Source organism: Micromys minutus, assembly GCF_963924665.1.
Source record: "Micromys minutus genome assembly, chromosome: 19".
NCBI classification, from domain to species: domain Eukaryota; kingdom Metazoa; phylum Chordata; class Mammalia; order Rodentia; family Muridae; genus Micromys; species Micromys minutus.
In genome coordinates, this window is record NC_137954.1 from 24,876,852 (window position 1) to 24,895,639 (window position 18,788).

The window sequence follows — 18,788 nt, forward strand, 5'->3', positions numbered from 1 at the left end:
TTCTTGAAGAGATGAAATTGTTGTGTCTGCTCTTTCTGTCTGGATTTCTTTCTCTCTCCCTCTTTCTTCCTTCCTTCCTCCCTTTCTTTCTTTCCTTCCTTCTTTTTTTTTTTAAAGGCCCAAAGTGAAGGTAAAAATAGTTGAGAACTGAAGCACAGCACAATAGAGCAGATGTGTTCTTGAACAGCCTTTGAGCTTTCCAAATCAGTTGATAGGGATGCAGACTAGTCTTTGCCGCTTTCAGACCTGCCTTATTAGGTACAAAAAGACAAATCTGAGATGGTGATAGGCAGCTTTTCTTTTTCATTTTTCATTCATATACTTTTTTTCTTTGACAGTTAAATACACACACACACACACACACACACACACACACATACACACTTCACAGGATATCTCCTGATCCTATCCAGCTAACAACTATATTTTTTTGAAGAGAGGCAAGTTTTCTGAGAGTAGATACATGAGCAACCTTGTGCTGGTGGATCCTTAAAGGCTTAGTCCTTCTTAAAACCAGATTTGATCCAAAGAAGGCCCCAGGAAGGCCACTGCAAGCTCTCTGGAAATGTGCTCTTCTCCCAGGGCCTCAAATGATGACCAAGACTGGTTGGTGAAGCTGAAGTAAGACCCTCCCTGTCACTTACCTAGCATAGGACCCACACCCATTCTCATAAGCCGGCAGCATTTCTAATCATTTCTCTCCTTGCAGGCTGACGGATTCAAGGATGCAGCTGGTGCTAGAGGTGTGTGGCACCTTCCCTGAGCCAGGCCATGAGGCCATGTTGCCATGATGTGGGCCCCTCATGGCCTCAGCAGGAACAGAGCACTATAGTATTGGCCTGCGCCGAGGAAACAGCTTCAAGCAGAGACATCCCTCAGGCACAGTGTCTGCTTCACCATCTGAGAAACCCTCGGAGGTCAAAATCTGGTCTCAGGCCCATCAGCAGGTGAAGCCAATCTGGAAACTGGAAAGGAAGCACGTAGGCACACTGTCAGCAGGGCTGGACACCAGTCTCTTGGGAGTCCCATCCCAGCCAGCCTATTTCTTTTGCCCTAGCACTTTATGTAGCTCTGGGACCACAGCTGTCATTGCAGGCCACAGCAATCCCTGTTACCTGCAATCTCTCCCTGACTTATTCAACAATACTCTGCTGTACCGCCGCACCAACGTGAGGCAAAAACCATACCAGCAACTGGAATCTTTCTGCTTGCGTTCCAGCCCATCAGAGAAAAGATCTTTTTCTCTATCTCAGAAGGGTCTCCCTGTCACTGTCACTGCCAATAAAGCCACATCTTCTACAGTCTTCCCCATGGCCCAGCCCATGGCATCTTCACCCACTGATCCATACCTCTCATTGGCAGCAGCTGGGGAAAATCCTTCAAGGAAGAGCCTGTCCTCTGCCATCTCAGGGAAGATTGCATCTCCACTGTCCTCCTACAAGCCCATGCTGAACAACAATTCCTTCATGAGGCCAAATAGCACTAAAGTGCCCTTATCACAAACCACAGATGGCCTGAAGCCAGTATCCTCACCCAAGATCCAGTCTGTTTCATGGCATCATTCAGGGGGTACTGGAGACTGTGTACCTCAACCTGGTGACCATAAGGTGCCCCAAAGCATTGCTACTGTCTTAGATGATGTTACTGCCCCTATCACTCCATCTACCCCTAGCACCCTCAACATATCCACAGCCAGTGTTACCTCTTCCCCGTGCAGTCAGAGTAACTTGAGGATGGAGGCACCTCCCTGTGGCCTGGATGAAAACCCGGATTCCCAGAGTGCTACTAAAGAGGTACACTTTACTGAGGCTGTGAGGAAGTTGGCTGCAAAAGGCTTTGAGAAGATGCCACGGCAAGGCTACCAGTTTGAACAGGCTTGTTTTGTGAACCCCAGCTTCCAGTGGGGTCTTCTCAACAGAAGCAGACGGTGGAAACCTCTGATGGGCCAGCGGTTTCCTCAAGAGGATATTGGATTAGACAGTGGGATCCTTCCTGGTGATTCAGACACCTTGGGGTTGGACAGTACAGTCTTTTGTACCAAAAGGATCAGCATTCACCTCCTTGCCTCACATGTCCATGGGCTCAACCCCAGCCCTGCCTGTGGGTCTGTAGTTGACCCCCAGTTACTTGGAGAAGACAGTGCTCCTGTTCCCCCTTCTTCTTCCCTCCAGCCTCTTGGAGTAGCTGAAGTGGCCACTCGTCTTTCTTCTGTTCATCTTGGCCAGCCTGGGAAGGAGCCTGAGGAAGCCAAGGACCTGAACTCTTGTACTAAGGGTGATCGGTAAGTTGCATCCTGTCTTTAGTTTATTTGGAGTGGTACAGTAGCTACACCATAGTCTGGAGACACTGATGCCCTGTGTCTCTGGCAACTGGCTTTTTTTTTTTTTTTTTTTTTTTTTTTTTTTTTTTTTTTTTTTTTTAGCTGTCCTAGAAGTTTTAGTTTTCACTTTAAAGTAGGGATTTATTGTAAGGTGGACATTAGAAAACTAGCTTGCTTACTAAATCTTGCTTTTTTTAAATTAAGTTTTACTGGGGTGCACCTTTGTCCATTTATATACTATTACCTCTGGTTGCTTTTTGGCTACAACAGTAGAGTTGGGGAGTTGTGACTGATCTACTAAAGATATTTACTGATAGGTCCTTTAGAGAGTTTGTCCCTCCCTGTTTTAGGCTTTACCAAGGGAGAAGTAAGAAATCCAGGTACCACTTTTTAGGGTCTGTTACTTTCCTTTTTACTCCAAACCAAACTGTGTTCCTGTGCATTCCTGGAATGATAGCAGTGAAAACATAGATGTAGTTGGTTCCTTCTCTTGTTACTTTTCTAGAAACTTCCACTAAGCCTTATGAGTTTCCAGTGAACATCCCAAGAACATGTGAATTATCAGATATTCATTGATTTCTGTATGCAAGATTTTATATTTATATACTGTTAAGAGACTTCATAGAAAATGGAAGACATAGTGATATGCAGATAAGGGTGTAAAGATAAGGGACTATGACTAGACCTAAGTTCTGAGGACCTGAGCAGTAGTTTATGAGGTCCAGGCCAGAGATGACACATTGGTGATGGGGAGGCTGTTACTAGGAGACAATGAAGAAATGGGACTCTGGAGTGACTTCTATGGAGTTGGCTTGGGTGGAGGCATGATTTTTTTTCTTTCAGTTCAGCTACTGACCTCCAGCCAAACCAGGTGGAGCCTGAAGGTACAGAAGATGAACTGGGAGATAGTTTGGAAGATAGCTGCAGCCATGATGAAAATGAAGAAGAGGAAGGTGAGTAAGGGATCCTTTTGCTTCCAGCTGTATGGCTTGCTCACCATCTACTAGGGAGCAGGGATGACAGTCTGTCCGAGGCTTGACTGACATTATCACCTGCATCAGTCATTTGCTTTGAGGGACTAACTGGGGATTTGTGAGGGACTTTGGTCTCTACCTCTTTGTCCCACTGGTCTTGCCCCCTCTCCTGTTAAGTTCAGGGAATGCAGTGCAGAGCAGCAATGCTCTTTGCTCTCAGGAAGGGCAGTGCACAGGATGTTACAGTAACTGTCAACTGCCTGGGCTTGGAGAGGGTGCACATGCAGAATAATCCTCTGCCCTCCTGTGATGACTGCTCTGTTGTTCCTCTACAGGAGACTCAGAATGCTCTTCTTTAAGTGTTGTCTCTCCCAGTGAGTCGGTGGCAATAATATCTAGGTGAGTGCTACACAGATCATTGGCAGATGCTCATTTCTGATGCTTAAAGGTTGTAAAAACATTATTGTAACTGGCCCTGACAACCCTAATTCACTTTTCATCAAGCTTCTTATTTGTTTGTTTGTTTTGATGTGTAGCTGTAGTTTAAGTGTTTGTTTTGTTTTGTTTCAGACAGGGTCTCTGCATAGCCCTGACTGTACTGAAACTCACTATGTAGATCAGGCTAGCCTTGAACTCACAGAGATATGCCTGCCTCTGTCAGGCTGTGATTAATGCTGTGTACTATCATGTCTATCCATTTAAGTCCTTTTGTAGAGCAAATACTTTGGAATGCTATGTCAAGAGATATTGGAAGCATGTCATTCTGTAAACGGATGAACTTTTAGACATTTTAAAACACATTTGGACTAAATGGTGGCTCAGCACATAATGGTGCTTGCTTTTAAGCCTGACAATGGAAGTTTGGTCCTTAGAATACCCTCAACTGTTCCCTGGCTTGAATGCACATCAACAGTCATGCACACACACACCATTATAAAATGTAGAGCTGGAGAGATGGTTTAGCGGTTAAGAGCACTGACTGCTCTTGTGTTTGTGTGCAACATGCCTATTCTCATTTTTAATTAAAATCTAATCTTGTTTGTCAGGGCATACTGCTTTCTTGACATCCAGTCTGCTTTACCTATAGCTGGGAAGACCCTCTACATTGGGGTTAATATGAATAAAGCTGCTCATGTCTCTGTAAATATGATGATGTGGCAGCAGCTTTATTGACTCTACAGCACCAAACCAGCAAGGTAGAGGCAGAGGTATCAGGAAAATAGGAGAAAAGAAAACCAAACCACCCACAATATGAGTCTAGAAAAGTTGGTAATCATTTGTTTATTGTTCATTAACTACTTTAGTTATATACAAGTTCCTATAGATATGAGGCTTACAGTATGGTTTTTAAGAAAGTGGAGAGTGAATTACCAAACATTTTTATTTTTAGAAAATTTTATTATTTTATGTATATGGGGTTTTGCTTGTGTTTGTCTTTGTGTTTCATATGCATGGCTGGTTCTCTCAGAGGCCAGGTGAGTGTTGGATTCCCTGGAACCAAGTCACCATGTGGCACTGACAATTGAACATGGGTTCTTTGGAGCAGCAACCAGTGCTCTTAATTCCTGAGACATCTCCCAGACCACATTTTACATTTTAAAGCTGACTAAAATCAGATACTTTCAGATTGCCAGAAAGTAACCTGGAATTTGCTGTATAGGCCATGCTAGCTTTGAACTCATGGTAACCTTCCTGCTCAACAGTTGTATTGAATTTTCTGCTGCTGTACAGAATCATGTGATATCAGGGATGGACGTCATTCAAAGACCAGGAAAATACTGAGGACTATTGAAGGAGATAAAATGTTTCAAGGTCATAGCTTTACCTAAGGATAAGTCAAGTTCCCTTTGGTTATTGTTTGTAGGGTTCTTACCTCTGAGTGGGTAGGATCCCTTGGAACTAGAGTTAGGGATGATTGTAAGCTGAAATATAGATGCTGGGAATTGAACTCAGATCCTCTTCAAGAATAGTACTCTTAGCCACTGAGAAATTCCTCCAGCCTCTAGTTCTACTTTTTAAGAAGGGTCTCACTGTACAGTCCCGGCTGGCCTAGACCTTGTGATGGTAAACTCTAGAATGACCTCAGCTTGTATGAACCATTGCTACTGCCACATATGAACTAAATAAAGCAAAAGACAAGGCAGTAGTTTCACTGTTGATTGTCTTTGTTGCTCTCTCCTCATTTAAAACATTCTGTGCTCTTTTCAGTTCTCAGTGTCATCCTTTCTCTCCCAGTGTCCCAGGCTTCCTTCTCCTCTCCATCTAGAATCTTTTTCAGAATTCTTTTAGGGGCTTCCCTAACCTATGGCTTCTTACTGGGTGTATTGGAGATGTGCTGTCAGACTCTTGGGAATCTTTGACTGACATTTGGTGACATTTAATGGTATACATAGCTGTAGGTAGGTTAGCTCTAGCAATATGAGTTCATATTTGCAAAATGATTATCAAACACTTGTGTTTTCAGAGTTTCATGTTCAGAGTCCTGTTAACACCTCAAAGCTGTCGCTTTCCCATTCTCTATCATGTTTATTTTTTTTCATCACAGGAACTGCGTGGATTTGGTGTCCAAATCCCTTTCGAATCATGAGAAAGTTGTACGGCCAGCCCTCATCTACAGTCTCTTCCCCAATGTATCCCCTACCATCTATTTTGGGACTCGGGATGAAAGAGGTAAGTTTAACTATGTAACAAAATCCAGAGGACCTCACAGGAGGATCCCAACCAACTTGGGTGAAGGGGACAAGGTGAGAAAGCCTTCCAGAATGGTTATCTGCCTGCCCAGGAAAGGATGGGCACCAGTGTTACCTTTTTTGTTTTCTTACTGCCACCCTTTTGCTCTTCACCTCCAACCTCTGCCTTGCCTTTCCCCAGTGGAGAAACTTCCTTGGGAACAGAGGAGGCTACTGCGGTGGAAGATGAGCACAGTGACCCCCAACATTGTCAAGCAGACAATCGGACGGTCGCACTTCAAAATCAGCAAGAGTAAGATACTCGCCCTACTGTGAGCCTGACCTCCTTGCCCTGCCAAATGGGTTTTGGACAGGAAGAGATCCTTAGAGATCCTATTGTGTGTGGGGAACCTGTCTTGAAGCTTTTAACTTCATGAAAGGTTGTAGCCCTGAAAGTCTTCTGGGCTCACCCAGCTGCCCAGAATTGGAAACCCAAGGACCATTGTTCTGGTCCTGATCTTAAGACTTCATGTAGGGCAGCTCCATGGTAACTCTGAAATCCCTTGGTGATTACAGTGGTGAGCTATTGTTCCCTCCCAGAGTCTGAGCTGTTCTGTGAGACTGACTTCCCAATTGTCTTCTGCAGGAAATGATGACTGGCTGGGCTGTTGGGGTCACCACATGAAGTCTCCTGGTTTTCGATCCATTAGAGAGCATCAGAAGGTGGGTTTTTTTTTTCCCAAGGAGCCTGTCCCTTGGGCTAGGCTACCATGAGGGTGTTGTTGGGGTAGTGGGGGCAGTGTGGGAGGACAATTACAGAGCAGTTTTCTGGAGAGGCCACAGTGGGTCCTGTTGACCCTCAGAGGCTTTTCAGTACATTTCTTGAGAGGTATTGTCTGTTTTTAGTTGGGTGTGTTTCCCATTACCATGGCTAACTGCTTCTACTCCCCAAGCTAGGTATGTGTAAAGAGGATTCTATGGTTCTGTTAGAACAGTATGGCTTCCTGCTCCTAGGCTCCCTAGTAGCCTGGTGCTTTCCTAGCATGGAAGCATATTTAACAGCTTTAGCCTTTGTACTCAAGGTAACTGTCCTGTCTGTCCTAGTTTACTTTTCTGGTGCTGTGATAAAGCACTGACCAAAAGCAGTTTGGGGAGGGAAGGATTACTTTGGCTTACAGCTTATAGTTCATCACTGAGTGAAGCCAAGGCAGGAGCTAAGTAGAGACTGTGGAGAAAGAAACACTGCTTACAGGCTCATTCTCAATGGTTTTCTCAGTTTGGTTTCTCATACAAGCCAGAACTGCCTACCAAGGGATGGCTCTGCCCAAGGTGGGCCTGGCCCTCTCACATTAATAGTTAATTAAGAAAATGCCCCAACAGACATACCCATGGGTTAGCCTAGTTGAAGCAATTTGTTAATTACCTCACTCTTTCTAGGTAAGTTTGTTGTCACTGGTGGTAAAAAGATAAAAGGGAACAGGAACTGTGCTGGGGATGTTGAAATGATGAGGTGGGGCTTATTTTCTTCCTCTTGGTTTCACCTCTTCTCTTTCCATCTACTTGCCTTTTGTCCCTTCTGCAGCTAAACCACTTCCCAGGCTCCTTCCAGATTGGGAGGAAGGACCGGCTGTGGCGGAACCTGTCTCGCATGCAAAGCCGTTTTGGCAAGAAGGAGTTCAGTTTCTTTCCTCAGTCCTTTATCCTGCCCCAGGATTCCAAGCTCTTGCGCAAAGCCTGGGAGAGCGGCAGCCGCCAGAAATGGATCGTGAAGCCAGTAAGTGATGCAAAGGGAGAAGTAGATGGTGGGACGAGAGTGGAGGAACAGCAGATCTCATCTCCTGCCCCTTTGACTTGTAGCCAGCATCTGCTCGAGGCATTGGCATTCAGGTCATTCACAAATGGAGTCAGCTCCCCAAGCGCAGGCCCCTCTTGGTACAGAGGTGAGTCCATTTAGCTCACACTCTTCTCTCCATCTTCCTTTCTTGTTGGTCTCTGAATTACCTTCTTAAAGTGTTGTACCTCCAAACCTCCCAGCCAGAGACTTTCCTTTGTTATCTGTTTGGGGTCATCTGACTGGAAGTAAAGTTAGTCTTTCCTTTTATAGGTATCTACACAAACCCTACCTCATTAGTGGCAGCAAATTTGATCTTCGGATCTATGTTTACGTGACTTCTTATGATCCTCTACGGATTTACCTCTTTTCGGATGGACTCGTCCGCTTTGCCAGTTGCAAGTATGTACTGGTGATGAGGCATTCCCCTGACACTGGGAGACTTCCTTTCCTTTGGAGAAAGACACTGAGCAGAAAATTAACAAGAGGTCATAGTGGCTTTTGTCAGTAAGGTGGAGGGTGGGAGGCTGGGAAATGAGTAAAGTTTTCCTGCAGCACCTGAGATTGCCAAGGAGATAATTAGTTGTTGTTTTTCTATAAAGATATAGGCCTTTCAGGAACTGAATAGGTCTGTGTACTTGTCCTATATCTCCTCCCTGGGGAGATGTTTCTCTGTTCTTAGCGTCTTGCTCTGCTGTTCTCACTTATAGGTATTCCTCTTCCATGAAGAGTCTTAGCAACAAGTTCATGCACCTGACCAACTACAGTGTCAATAAAAAGAATGCAGAGTACCAGGCCAATGCTGATGAGACTGCATGCCAAGGCCACAAATGGTACTGAGGGCAGTATGTCCCTAACTGACTTCCATCTTGAATCTGGGAGGGGCTTTCCTTTGGGAGGTTTGGGGCAGTTGCTGAGTATTAGTGCAGGATCTGGAAATGCTTGTCACTTAAGAATTTGTGTGTTTGCATCTACGTGTGTCTCTTTCCTATTACAAAATATCATTGGTGAGATACAAAGGAAGTATCTGTATGCCTCATACTCATTTTTTTTCTTGTCACTCATTTCTAGGACAATTAATTACTTATCCTTTACCTTCAGGGCATTAAAGGCTTTGTGGAACTATCTGAGCCAGAAAGGAATTAATAGTGATGCCATCTGGGAGAAGATAAAGGATGTTGTTGTCAAAACCATCATCTCGTGAGTTGCAGGGCTAATTAGATGTGGGGGTGCTCCATGAAGCCTCATGCTCTCTCTTTGCCTCTATGCTGTGTCATTTTGTGTTTCAGTTCTGAGAATGTGGTAGGAAGAGGAAGAGTTAAATTCTGCTTTCTTAGTTATTTTTCTGTTGATATGATAAGACACCATGACCAAGGCAACTCATAAAAAAAAGTATTTATTTTGGGGCTTAAGATTCCAGGGAGTTAGCACAAGACAGAGTGAGCTAACTGGGAATGGTTGGACTTTAGAAACATCAAAGCCCACCCCTAGTGCCACACCTAATTCTTCCCTAAAAGTTCTACAAACTAGGGTTCAAGTGTTCAAATATATGAACCTATAGAAGCATCTCTTATTCAAACCACCATGCTGCTTATTTACCAAACTTTATCAAGGTGATGATGGTACAGATCAGGCACATCCCTTAAGAGCCACTGTTGGAATGGGAAGGGGTAGTGCTTGTGGTTGACATGGTCTGATAACTTTCACGGTTGGCCTTGAACTCCTGACCATTCTGCTTCTACCTTTCAAGTGTTGAGATTGCATGCATGTATCCCCATGTTGGCTCTAAGGAGGCACTTTTGAAGAGAAAGTTGCTTCTGCTATCCTAATTTAAAACACCCCACTGGCAGGTCAGAGCCCTATGTGACTAACCTACTGAAGTTATATGTGCGGCGCCCCTATAGCTGTCATGAACTCTTCGGTTTTGACATCATGCTGGATGAGAACCTGAAGCCCTGGGTCCTAGAAGTCAACATTTCCCCAAGGTAGGTGGTATTTTACAGTTACTCAGTAGAATCTTAGCTTTCATCCACAGAATCCTTGTCATTATAGTCTTGTCGACTTAAGAAGGTCTTTCCTACATTAGGGTATGTATATATATATATTGTCTTTGAAGGGTATTCATTCTTTTCTGTGTAGTTCTTGCTGTCGTGGAACTCTGTAGATGAGGCTGGCCTCTGTCTGTCTCAGATTCACATGCCTCTGCCTCCTGAGTGTTGGAATTAAAGACATGTGACACTACATACACACCTGAGGTTATTGAAGATGCTCCACAAATGTGGATATTGGGGTTTCGTTTGTTGTAAAGAGGCCCTGGTTTGGCTGTAGGATCCCAAACCATTCTGGAGTGCTGCTTTGACCCTGTTTTGCATTCTTCCCTTGAAGCCTCCATTCCAATTCTCCCCTGGACATCAGCATCAAAGGCCAGATGATCCGAGATCTTCTGAACCTGGCAGGCTTTGTTCTGCCCAACATGGAGGATATCATCTCTAGTTCCAGCAGCCCCAGCAGCTCCAGCGGTTCCAGCACCAGGTCGGCTTCTCACCTTCCCTGAGGTTGGGATGGTAACAGGAGCAGCCCAGTATGGTTTGGGGAGGAAATGGGCTCTGGAGCCTCTCTCCAGTTGATCTCCTTTATGGTTCCTTCTGCCTCTGCTGACCATTCACACACCACTGCCACACCAGTACCCTGAAAGTAAGTCTGGTCACTTTACTTTCTACTCAGAAATCTCCACAGTGCCCAAGAATCAAATTTAACCTTACATGGGACCTTGGAGGCCCCAGCTTCTCTCTGGGTTTTTGTCTCTGCTCTACCTGATTCTCCTGCCATGGCAGATCTTTAAGGTTTTAAGGACTAGGCAGTTCCATTTCCTGTCATAGTTTGTTTCTGGCTGTTCTCCTACAAGTGTCCTTTCTTTCCTCTGCTTCTGTGGTTTCTTCATTCTAAAGATGTCCTTCACCCAGATCAGCTATCCATCAAGCCTAGTTCCAGACTATACCTTTATAAAGCCAGCTCAATATGGGGTTTTTCCTTCATAGTTCCAAAGCTTTGAAACTTTTCTTGAGACGAGGGAACTAATATTTAGTATCTGAGGTACTGACACTGTGTCCTGTCAGTTCTGTAGGGCTTATGTTAGTATTGTAGTTTGCAGATGAGGATACTAAAGATCTTAAAACAGAGAATCATTCAGGACCATTCAGCTCCAGAGAGTGAGGGAGTAGAATGCAAATTCTGGCTCCCAGCAGGACGAGCTGCTTTTGCACCTGTGATCCCATCACTGGAGCTGTGCATCTGATACAGAGTGAGACTCTATCTCAAAACACCAAAATAAACTAACAGAAATGGTGATTTGCTTGGTGACTGGTCTACTTTGCTTATTGTGTATTTCTGTCTGTGTGTGTGTGTTCCTGTACTTCAGTTATCTGAATTACCACTTGCCACAGGGAGTCAGCTTTCTCCAGTTGACCTGTGAAAGGTGGATCCAAGTTAACTCCCTGAATCTTAAGAATTTTTTTTTTAAGTTTTCAAAAAAGAGGTAAGTTTTAGAGAAGTTAGCATTACCTACCACTGTAATTTGTATTGGAATCTATATTGTATACAGAGTAGCAGACTTATGCCTTTGAGTCATAGTAAAAGCTTGGGGACCCAAAAGTGATTTTGGGTTAAAATCATTAAAATGAGTTTTTCTCCTTAGAGTTGAGGAGCAAGGTAAACTGTCTTTCTGCTGGAGACCTAGTAGCTCTAGGAAAGTGGGGCCTGGAGAAGGCAGGTGTGTGTGGCCTTGGGAGAGGAGCTGCTATGCCTGTTGCTCTTAAATCTACAGTTAGTCGGTATCACATCTGAGAAAGATAAATAATAGCAGGAAGTATTAATCCAAATGGCCTATGTTCTAATTAAAATAACAAACATACCTACTAACTAGATGACTACTCTAGGCTTCATCAATGTGGCCTTGATGGCTTCATTGGGGGCAGTGGTTCATCTTCAGTCATCATATAGGACAGCATTAAATCATTAACTACCACACAGAGCATTATTAGCTTTTGGCTGCCAGACCCAGGTCTGAGAGATTTTTCTGTAGAAGAGAAGTGTGAGGGGTTAATGTTAACTTTGAGGAGGCAGAGTAGAGCAGTCAAACCAACAATGTCCATAGTTTGGGCAGTCCTGTGGTAGCAGGAAAGGTGTGGGGCAGTTTTGTTCAGTGATTCGTGTTATTACTGATAAGGTGGAGTCATGCTCCATCTCTTGAAGACATTAGGGTTTCTGCTGGGAGCTGGCATTTCTGTCTATCATGTGACACTTATTAAACATTTTAAATGCCATATTCAGGAGACCTCTGAAAAGGAGCATTATCTATTAAGTATACTTGTCTTAAATTGTTTCCTTAGTCTTTTATAGTGTACCATTATAGAATATCATAATTTCATACATGACTCAGTTTATCCAAGTAGCTAAAGCTTAGCAGAGTTAGCAAAGACAAAGAAGCTAGACATATTACTGTGAACCTGAGTAGACCTTAGCAACTTATAAGGCTTATTTATCAAGCAGACCCATGTTGTTTCTTACTTAAAAAATTTCAGAAACCTGGTGTTAAACAGTGTTAGCAAAGACATAAAATAGTTAGACATATATTTCTAAGTTAGGTTCTATTAACCTAAAGTATACCTTTATAACCTTAGAAAATTATCACCAACAAAATCCATCCTAATTCAAAATATTTTGGAAACCAGCTGTTGTTTTCTTGGTCTAAAAGGGGATATAATAATAAATCAAGGGCTCAGTAGAACTAAGTTTTATAGGTGTTTGTAGCTGGACTTTGGCTAGTTTGTGGGTTTCTTCTACCCTTCTCTACCCCCTTTTTGTCCACCCTTTCAACCCCTAAAGCTACATAGAGAAAAAGGATAGAGGGGCAAGGCGAAGTCTCTTGCTTGCATAGGGTCCTACACGCACTATAGCTTGGTCTGTAGTGCATGTTAACTGAAGCATCCCATGACCAGGCTTATTCCAGCTTCTGTCAAATTAGTGAGCCTTGCCTTTTTTAGTCATTGTGGGTACTTAGTTGTGTGTTGCATGCTGTATGTACTAGTACACTTAAAGTGATCTAGGTATCTCTTTTGTCTTCATCTGTGCTTGGGAAGGAGTCTTGTACTGGATCCTCTGAGTTTTCACAGCATAGGAAGCTGCTGACCTGTCTTTTGTTTTTTGTCTTTGTCTGCCTTAGCCTGCCAAGCTCTCCTAGAGACAAATGCCAAATGACTCCAGAGCACTTCACTGCACAGAAGATGAAGAAAGCCTATTACCTGACCCAGAAAATTCCTGACCAGGTATGAAATTTATCTTCCCTCTAGTTACCAACAGCCCTCAGTCAAGCATCATAGACTCCAGGGAGATCAGCTTTCCTGTCTAGATCAGAGTTTCTTACTAAGAAGTGGGATGATGTGTGATACACAGAGATTTGTTGATGTGTATATCTTTCTGACAAAGTGGATAGTTGTCACTGTGCTCTTAGTGCAGTGTTTTACTGGCTCATTCTTGTTAGACCCATCAACCTTTAACTTCTTCCCAAGAGCCATTGCTTGCAGACTTAGGAGGCTTGAGCTTCTCAAAGCAGGTATAGGGTCTGGGTATAAGAAAGATAGGCTCAGGCTGCCAAATCTGAGCTGCTGGGTGCTAGCCTTGACTCAACAACACACTTTCCCTCAGCTTTAGCCAAGAGTATCTTCCTCTAGGAGCTCAGTTCATTGTATTTAAAAATATGTATACCTTAGGTCAGGTGTTGTTTGTAGTTCCTCATGATCCCTGGAGACTTAGAGCTCTACAGCTTTCTTCCCTACTTCAGCTGCTTGTTTTAATGCCTGCATCTCTTTTTGTCTGTCACATTGCCCTTCTCCCTATTCCTTGGGGCACAGGACTTCTATGCGTCTGTGCTGGATGTCTTGACACCAGATGATGTTCGGGTTTTAGTGGAGATGGAAGATGAGTTTTCTCGTCGTGGTCAATTTGAAAGAATTTTTCCTTCCCGAATCTCTTCTCGATATCTTCGTTTTTTTGAGCAGCCACGATATTTCAACATTCTTACCACCCAGTGGGAACAGAAGTACCATGGAAACAAGCTCAAAGGTGATACGCCTTTCTGGCCCACAGGAGGCCATATTTAATAGATTAAATCCCATTAGGTCAAGAAATAGGTTTCTATGACAGGAGGTGGGCAATTGATTGTTCCCCGTTAAGTCCCAGCCTCTGCTCATCTTGTCCAGGAGTAGATCTGCTTCGGAATTGGTGCTACAAAGGCTTTCACACGGGGATTGTCTCTGACTCAGCTCCACTGGTAAGTAATGCCATACAGGAACACAGACTTTTCTCGGCTCCTGGAGTATATTATAGTTGGCCTTTGGGTACCCTCCTTTCCTCTCTCCCAGGCCCATTTCTTTGTCTTGATTTCAAGGATGTAGTTACTCACAGAATGCCCTAGGTGCCTGTCTTTGAAGGATCAAAAAGTGATCAGTAACCTTAACTTTCTGATTCTTTGGGGAGAGAACCAAGAGTTATTCACATGACTCCACCCATGATGTGGTGTAGGGCAAGTGAGAGCCCTGTGTTCATGGGTAAGAGTAGCAGAGCTGAGCAAGAGTCCCAAGACCCTGAGCATTCCTTCTTGGACTCAGTCTGGCCCCTTAAACTCATGATTTCCTTTGTTATAGTGGTCTCTGCCAACATCGCTCATGACTGCCTCAAAGGGTGATGGGACATGGAATGCTGGCTGCAGATCAGAGCACAGCAAGTCAAGGTGAGTACTAGTCCAGCAAGAGAAGGCTTATGGAGTTGGGTAGTCAGAGCTTAACAGTGAGAGGAACTCTTCACCCAGAGGTTGTAGGAGTGTCAGAATCTACAGCCACATAAACAGCTACAGTATTCTCCTGTGCTGTGCCAGTCTTAACCGCAACTATGTTTTCGCCTTCAGAAAGAAAAGCTGCTCCGAGGGAAACTCTGACGATGGGTTTACACCCAAGCCCAAGAAGAGTCAAGCTGGCCTGTCCCCCATAGCCAGGAAGACTTTGTCCGCAAAGAACAATGAGAACACCAGCAAACAGTCTAAGCGCTCTACCCAGGGGCTACCTGTCCTCAAGTACTCTGGGCAGAGTTCCAGACTTTCTGCTTCTTCTGCTTCCCAGTCAGTCGCTGACTCCCTCCTGACTGCTGTGAGCCCATGACTGGTCCTGCACAGGAGCACTCAGCTACCTCAAGGGAACCAGCCTGCTGACCAGCCGGAGCCTCTACCCCACCTCCATGTTGCCCCTCATCAGAGTATTTTTGAATTGGTTCTATTGTAAATATGGGCATCTGGAGGGCTGGAGGGGTGGTGATGGGGAGAAGGTGAGGAAGGTCACCCTCTGTCACCTCACTGCCTGGCTGGCACCTCATGTCTCAGTAGAGAAGCCAGTGGCAGCCAAGCAGCCTTATAAAGCAGGGTTTGGTTTCTACATTGAGATTGTGTGATTTATTTGAGGCCCTGGTACAGGGCTTGAGTTGTAGCTCAAGAGGAGAAAACATGCTAAACACAGAAGTCTCTTGTTCTATAATTGAGAGGAATTTCTTAAAGGTCCTGATTTCCTTAGGACCTCTGTCCCCTACTTATCTTTGTCTTGAAGAGACAGTTTTAGAGACCTTCAGAATTCTTCAAAGACAAGCAGGAGAAACCATGATAGGCTATACCTATTTCCTGGCCTCCATATCTCCACTTAATCTTCCAGCCTATGAGTAGCTCTTCCTCTTCTGTGGGTCTCTCAGGGCTCCAGTGAAGGATCCTGATAATTTTAGTTGCTGCTATGTAGAGGAGGGAGCTGTGTTTTCCTGAGTGTGGGAAAGTCTTCTAGTTTCTTTTGTTTTGAGCAGGGTTTGGGGGCTTGGTAGGCGGATTTCAGCACAGTCACCCTTATAGGACGGACATCTCATCTCTGACAGCGAACACTCAGCTGTATCTACCTCCCTCCTGCTCTCAGTCCACACTGAGCATTGAGTAAACACTCACTGAGTGAACTGTGCATACAGATCTCCAAGGACATTGGCTCTGGAAACACTACTGTTCTCCCCAGTGTGGGGAAGTAGAGCCCAAGGAGGCCAAGATGGGATAATTTGGATTAGAAGAGGTTTAGCTAGAACCATGGTCCTCCTTAGCCTAGCATTCCCCAGAACTCACCTCCCTGGGACCTTTAGTTTTCTCAGCAGAGGGGCATACAAGAAGCCAATTGGCCCTGTATCTGATAAGCAAGATTTGACCTTTATACACCAAGCTGGCTGTCTCTGCTGGCCTTGTCTTCATGCTTGAGTTTTGGAAAGAGGAAGACTTCTTTCCACGTGGCTCCTAGAGTCCTTGGCCTGTTGGCTTGGAGCCCTAGAAAGATAAGAGAGAGACCTATCTGGGTTCAAGGCCACCGAGTAAGTGAACACGACTGTCAGTCCTAATGCTCTGTTGACAGTTGTGAAGAAAACCAGATAGCAGTCCTAGGCAGTGCTTCCTGCTCAATGATAAAGACTTCAAAGCCAGACCTCAGTGGGAGAGTCTAAGCCATTCTGGAAAATCTGTTCTAATATCAACAGCCAACACCCTCTTGTCCTGGTTACAGTATTCCAGTGTACATGTGACAACGAGCTGATATACTCTTTGAAAGTAGACTCCTAATTTCTCAGCCTGCCCACCGAGAGTCTCCCATCATAGTCAGTTTCCAACTTTGCAGCTGCAAAGAAAGGCCATCCCTGGCCAGCACAGTAGCTGCCAGGAGTCCACTAGAGGGAGGGTATGATGTACACTTTCAGTTCTGTTTTGTGTTCTGGGATGACCCAGGCTTGCCTGGGATTTGTAATCTCTGCCTCAAAAACGCCAGATTGTGTGGGTGTATTATTGTGCCCAGCTAAATGCACAGTATTCAGTCTTCATTACATTTGAAAGCTGATAGATCTATTTTGCTAGTGGGAAGAAAAGGTAGGGTTTGTATATCACATTTCATCCTCAAGGGTGTGAAATCTTAAGTTATTTCACTTGCATGTCTTAACACTAGCTAGTCAACAATAGATAGCATTAGACTGAATGAGAATTTTTTTTTTTTTTTTTTTTTTTTTTAGGTAATGGCTTTTGAAAGTTGTAAATTTGGAAGTGTAGTTTATACACATTTATTGGTGCATCAGTTGTTTTCCCAAGTTGATAGGTTACCCAGCCTCTGGAGGAAGGAAGCAAAGGCTCCTGAGACAAGGAATGAAATAATCTTTTCCTTTAATGGGAACATGAGACCTACCCAGCAGGGTTGTTTAGTAAGCTAAGCCAAAGTATTGGGGATTGGAGTTTCCAGTTTGCTGGTTTATTATCCAAACATTGTTCTGTGCAAGAAATGTAAAATTCCTTTTCTTGAAACTGGGTGTGGTAGCTCATGTCCTTAGTCCTAGCACTCTGGGAAAGCAGAGATCAAACCTTTCCTCTCAAGAAGGGGAGCAACTGGAGGGATCTCAGAAGTGGCCAGAACAGTGTCTAGATACCTCACTATCACCCTTCACCTAGAGCTTGCCAAAGCACAGTTATCGTTATTTCCTCGAATCTTCTCACTCCCGTGGGAGTCTCATGTCTGTCTTCATTTTTACAGCATGTCAGGAAGGGACATTAAACATAAATATGTGTGTGAATTGATAATTTGGTTATCCCAAGACTGGCAGAGAATAACAAGAATGTCTAGGACAAAAGCAGCACAGAAGACAGACCGTGAGAACTGCTGTACGGACCTAGCAGCTGCCAGGGGATTGTGTCACTTCAGGCCCATTGTCAGGGTGGCAGCTGTTTTGCTGAAAGTGACATCTCATTACCAAAGCCAAAAAATATTCTTGGTGGCTTTTGTGGCATTTTACTGCTGAGGGCCAGTGACTGGGGATAATCCTCACAGTGATTTCTGTTTCCTTCTACTGAATTAGTTACCTGGGATAAGATGACAGTTAGAGACTGCTAGGGAGCTTCCCCTGTTGGCTTGTTAGTACTAAAGGACCCCTCTGATTGCTGCTCCAACAAATTTCTACTTTTGTCTGGACCTGGAAACAATGGTTTTTGGAGAGCTGCATCTTGTCATTTGGGATTTTGATCAAAGCCTCTCCGGTAGTGCTTAGCCTTGAACATTCATGGGAAAGGGAAACCCGATGCCACAACTGGGGTGATCTCTATAGTGCTGTGCTGAGTGAAAGAAGCCAGAAGCAAGCATATATGCAGAATTCAGTCTAGAAAAGGAGACAAAGCTCATAGAAGGCAGGGATTCCTGGGGGAACTATAGATGGAGGGGACAAGGGACTACTGTAAAGGCACATGGAAATATTATTTGCCTTAATTGTGGTTGTGGTAACAACTATGTATAGTTGGCTGACCTCAAAATTGTCTTGTTGAAATGAGTATTATACATAAATTTTATAAATAAAGCTGATTTTCTTTACCTTTTTTATTTTCAGTGCTAAGATCTAACCCAGGGTCTCAAACAGTGCTAGGCAAGTGTTGAATTGATGAGCCATATTCCTGGCCCAAATCTGATTAAGGAATCACACACACACACACACACACACACACAGCCATGGTCACAAAAAGGTAATAGAGTACAGCTAAGATTGAAAGGCAGCTGTGAACAATTGGAGTAGACAAAGCTATTGCAGCTTGCATATGTGACTGTGTGAGCATAAAACGTTGGTCACAATTGAGCCCTTGTTATTTATAAAGAGCATTTCTACCTAAAACATTGAGCATTTATTTATAAAGAGCATTTCTACCCTTGTATGGTTAGCTGACATCTGGAGGGAGACTGGGCTATGGCTGCTGAAGTCAGCAGTGATTGCCAAGGAGGAACCTTGTGGGATGATAGCAACCTTATACTTGGGCTGTTGGTTTTGTGGTTAAAATGATTGTTAAAACACTTACCTGTGCAGTTGTAGACAACATTTTATAATTGAAGTGAAGTCAATTTGTTACATTAGCA

General features: G+C 44.1%; 1 protein-coding gene across 1 annotated transcript; it reads left to right on the top strand.

Moving 5' to 3' along the window:
• Positions 1–803: 803 nt before the first annotated feature.
• Positions 804–16,866, top strand: TTLL4 (tubulin tyrosine ligase like 4; the record flags this gene model as incomplete). Its single annotated transcript, XM_080933033.1, has 18 exons — positions 804–2,281; positions 3,164–3,273; positions 3,630–3,693; positions 5,840–5,964; positions 6,166–6,276; positions 6,610–6,686; positions 7,546–7,737; positions 7,821–7,903; positions 8,068–8,196; positions 8,505–8,627; positions 8,896–8,994; positions 9,645–9,779; positions 10,180–10,326; positions 13,016–13,118; positions 13,704–13,914; positions 14,052–14,122; positions 14,496–14,581; positions 14,756–16,866. 18 exons carry the CDS (start codon positions 804–806, stop codon positions 15,003–15,005), a joined length of 3,594 nt encoding a protein of 1,197 aa, XP_080789159.1. The 3' UTR covers positions 15,006–16,866.
• Positions 16,867–18,788: the final 1,922 nt, after the last annotated feature.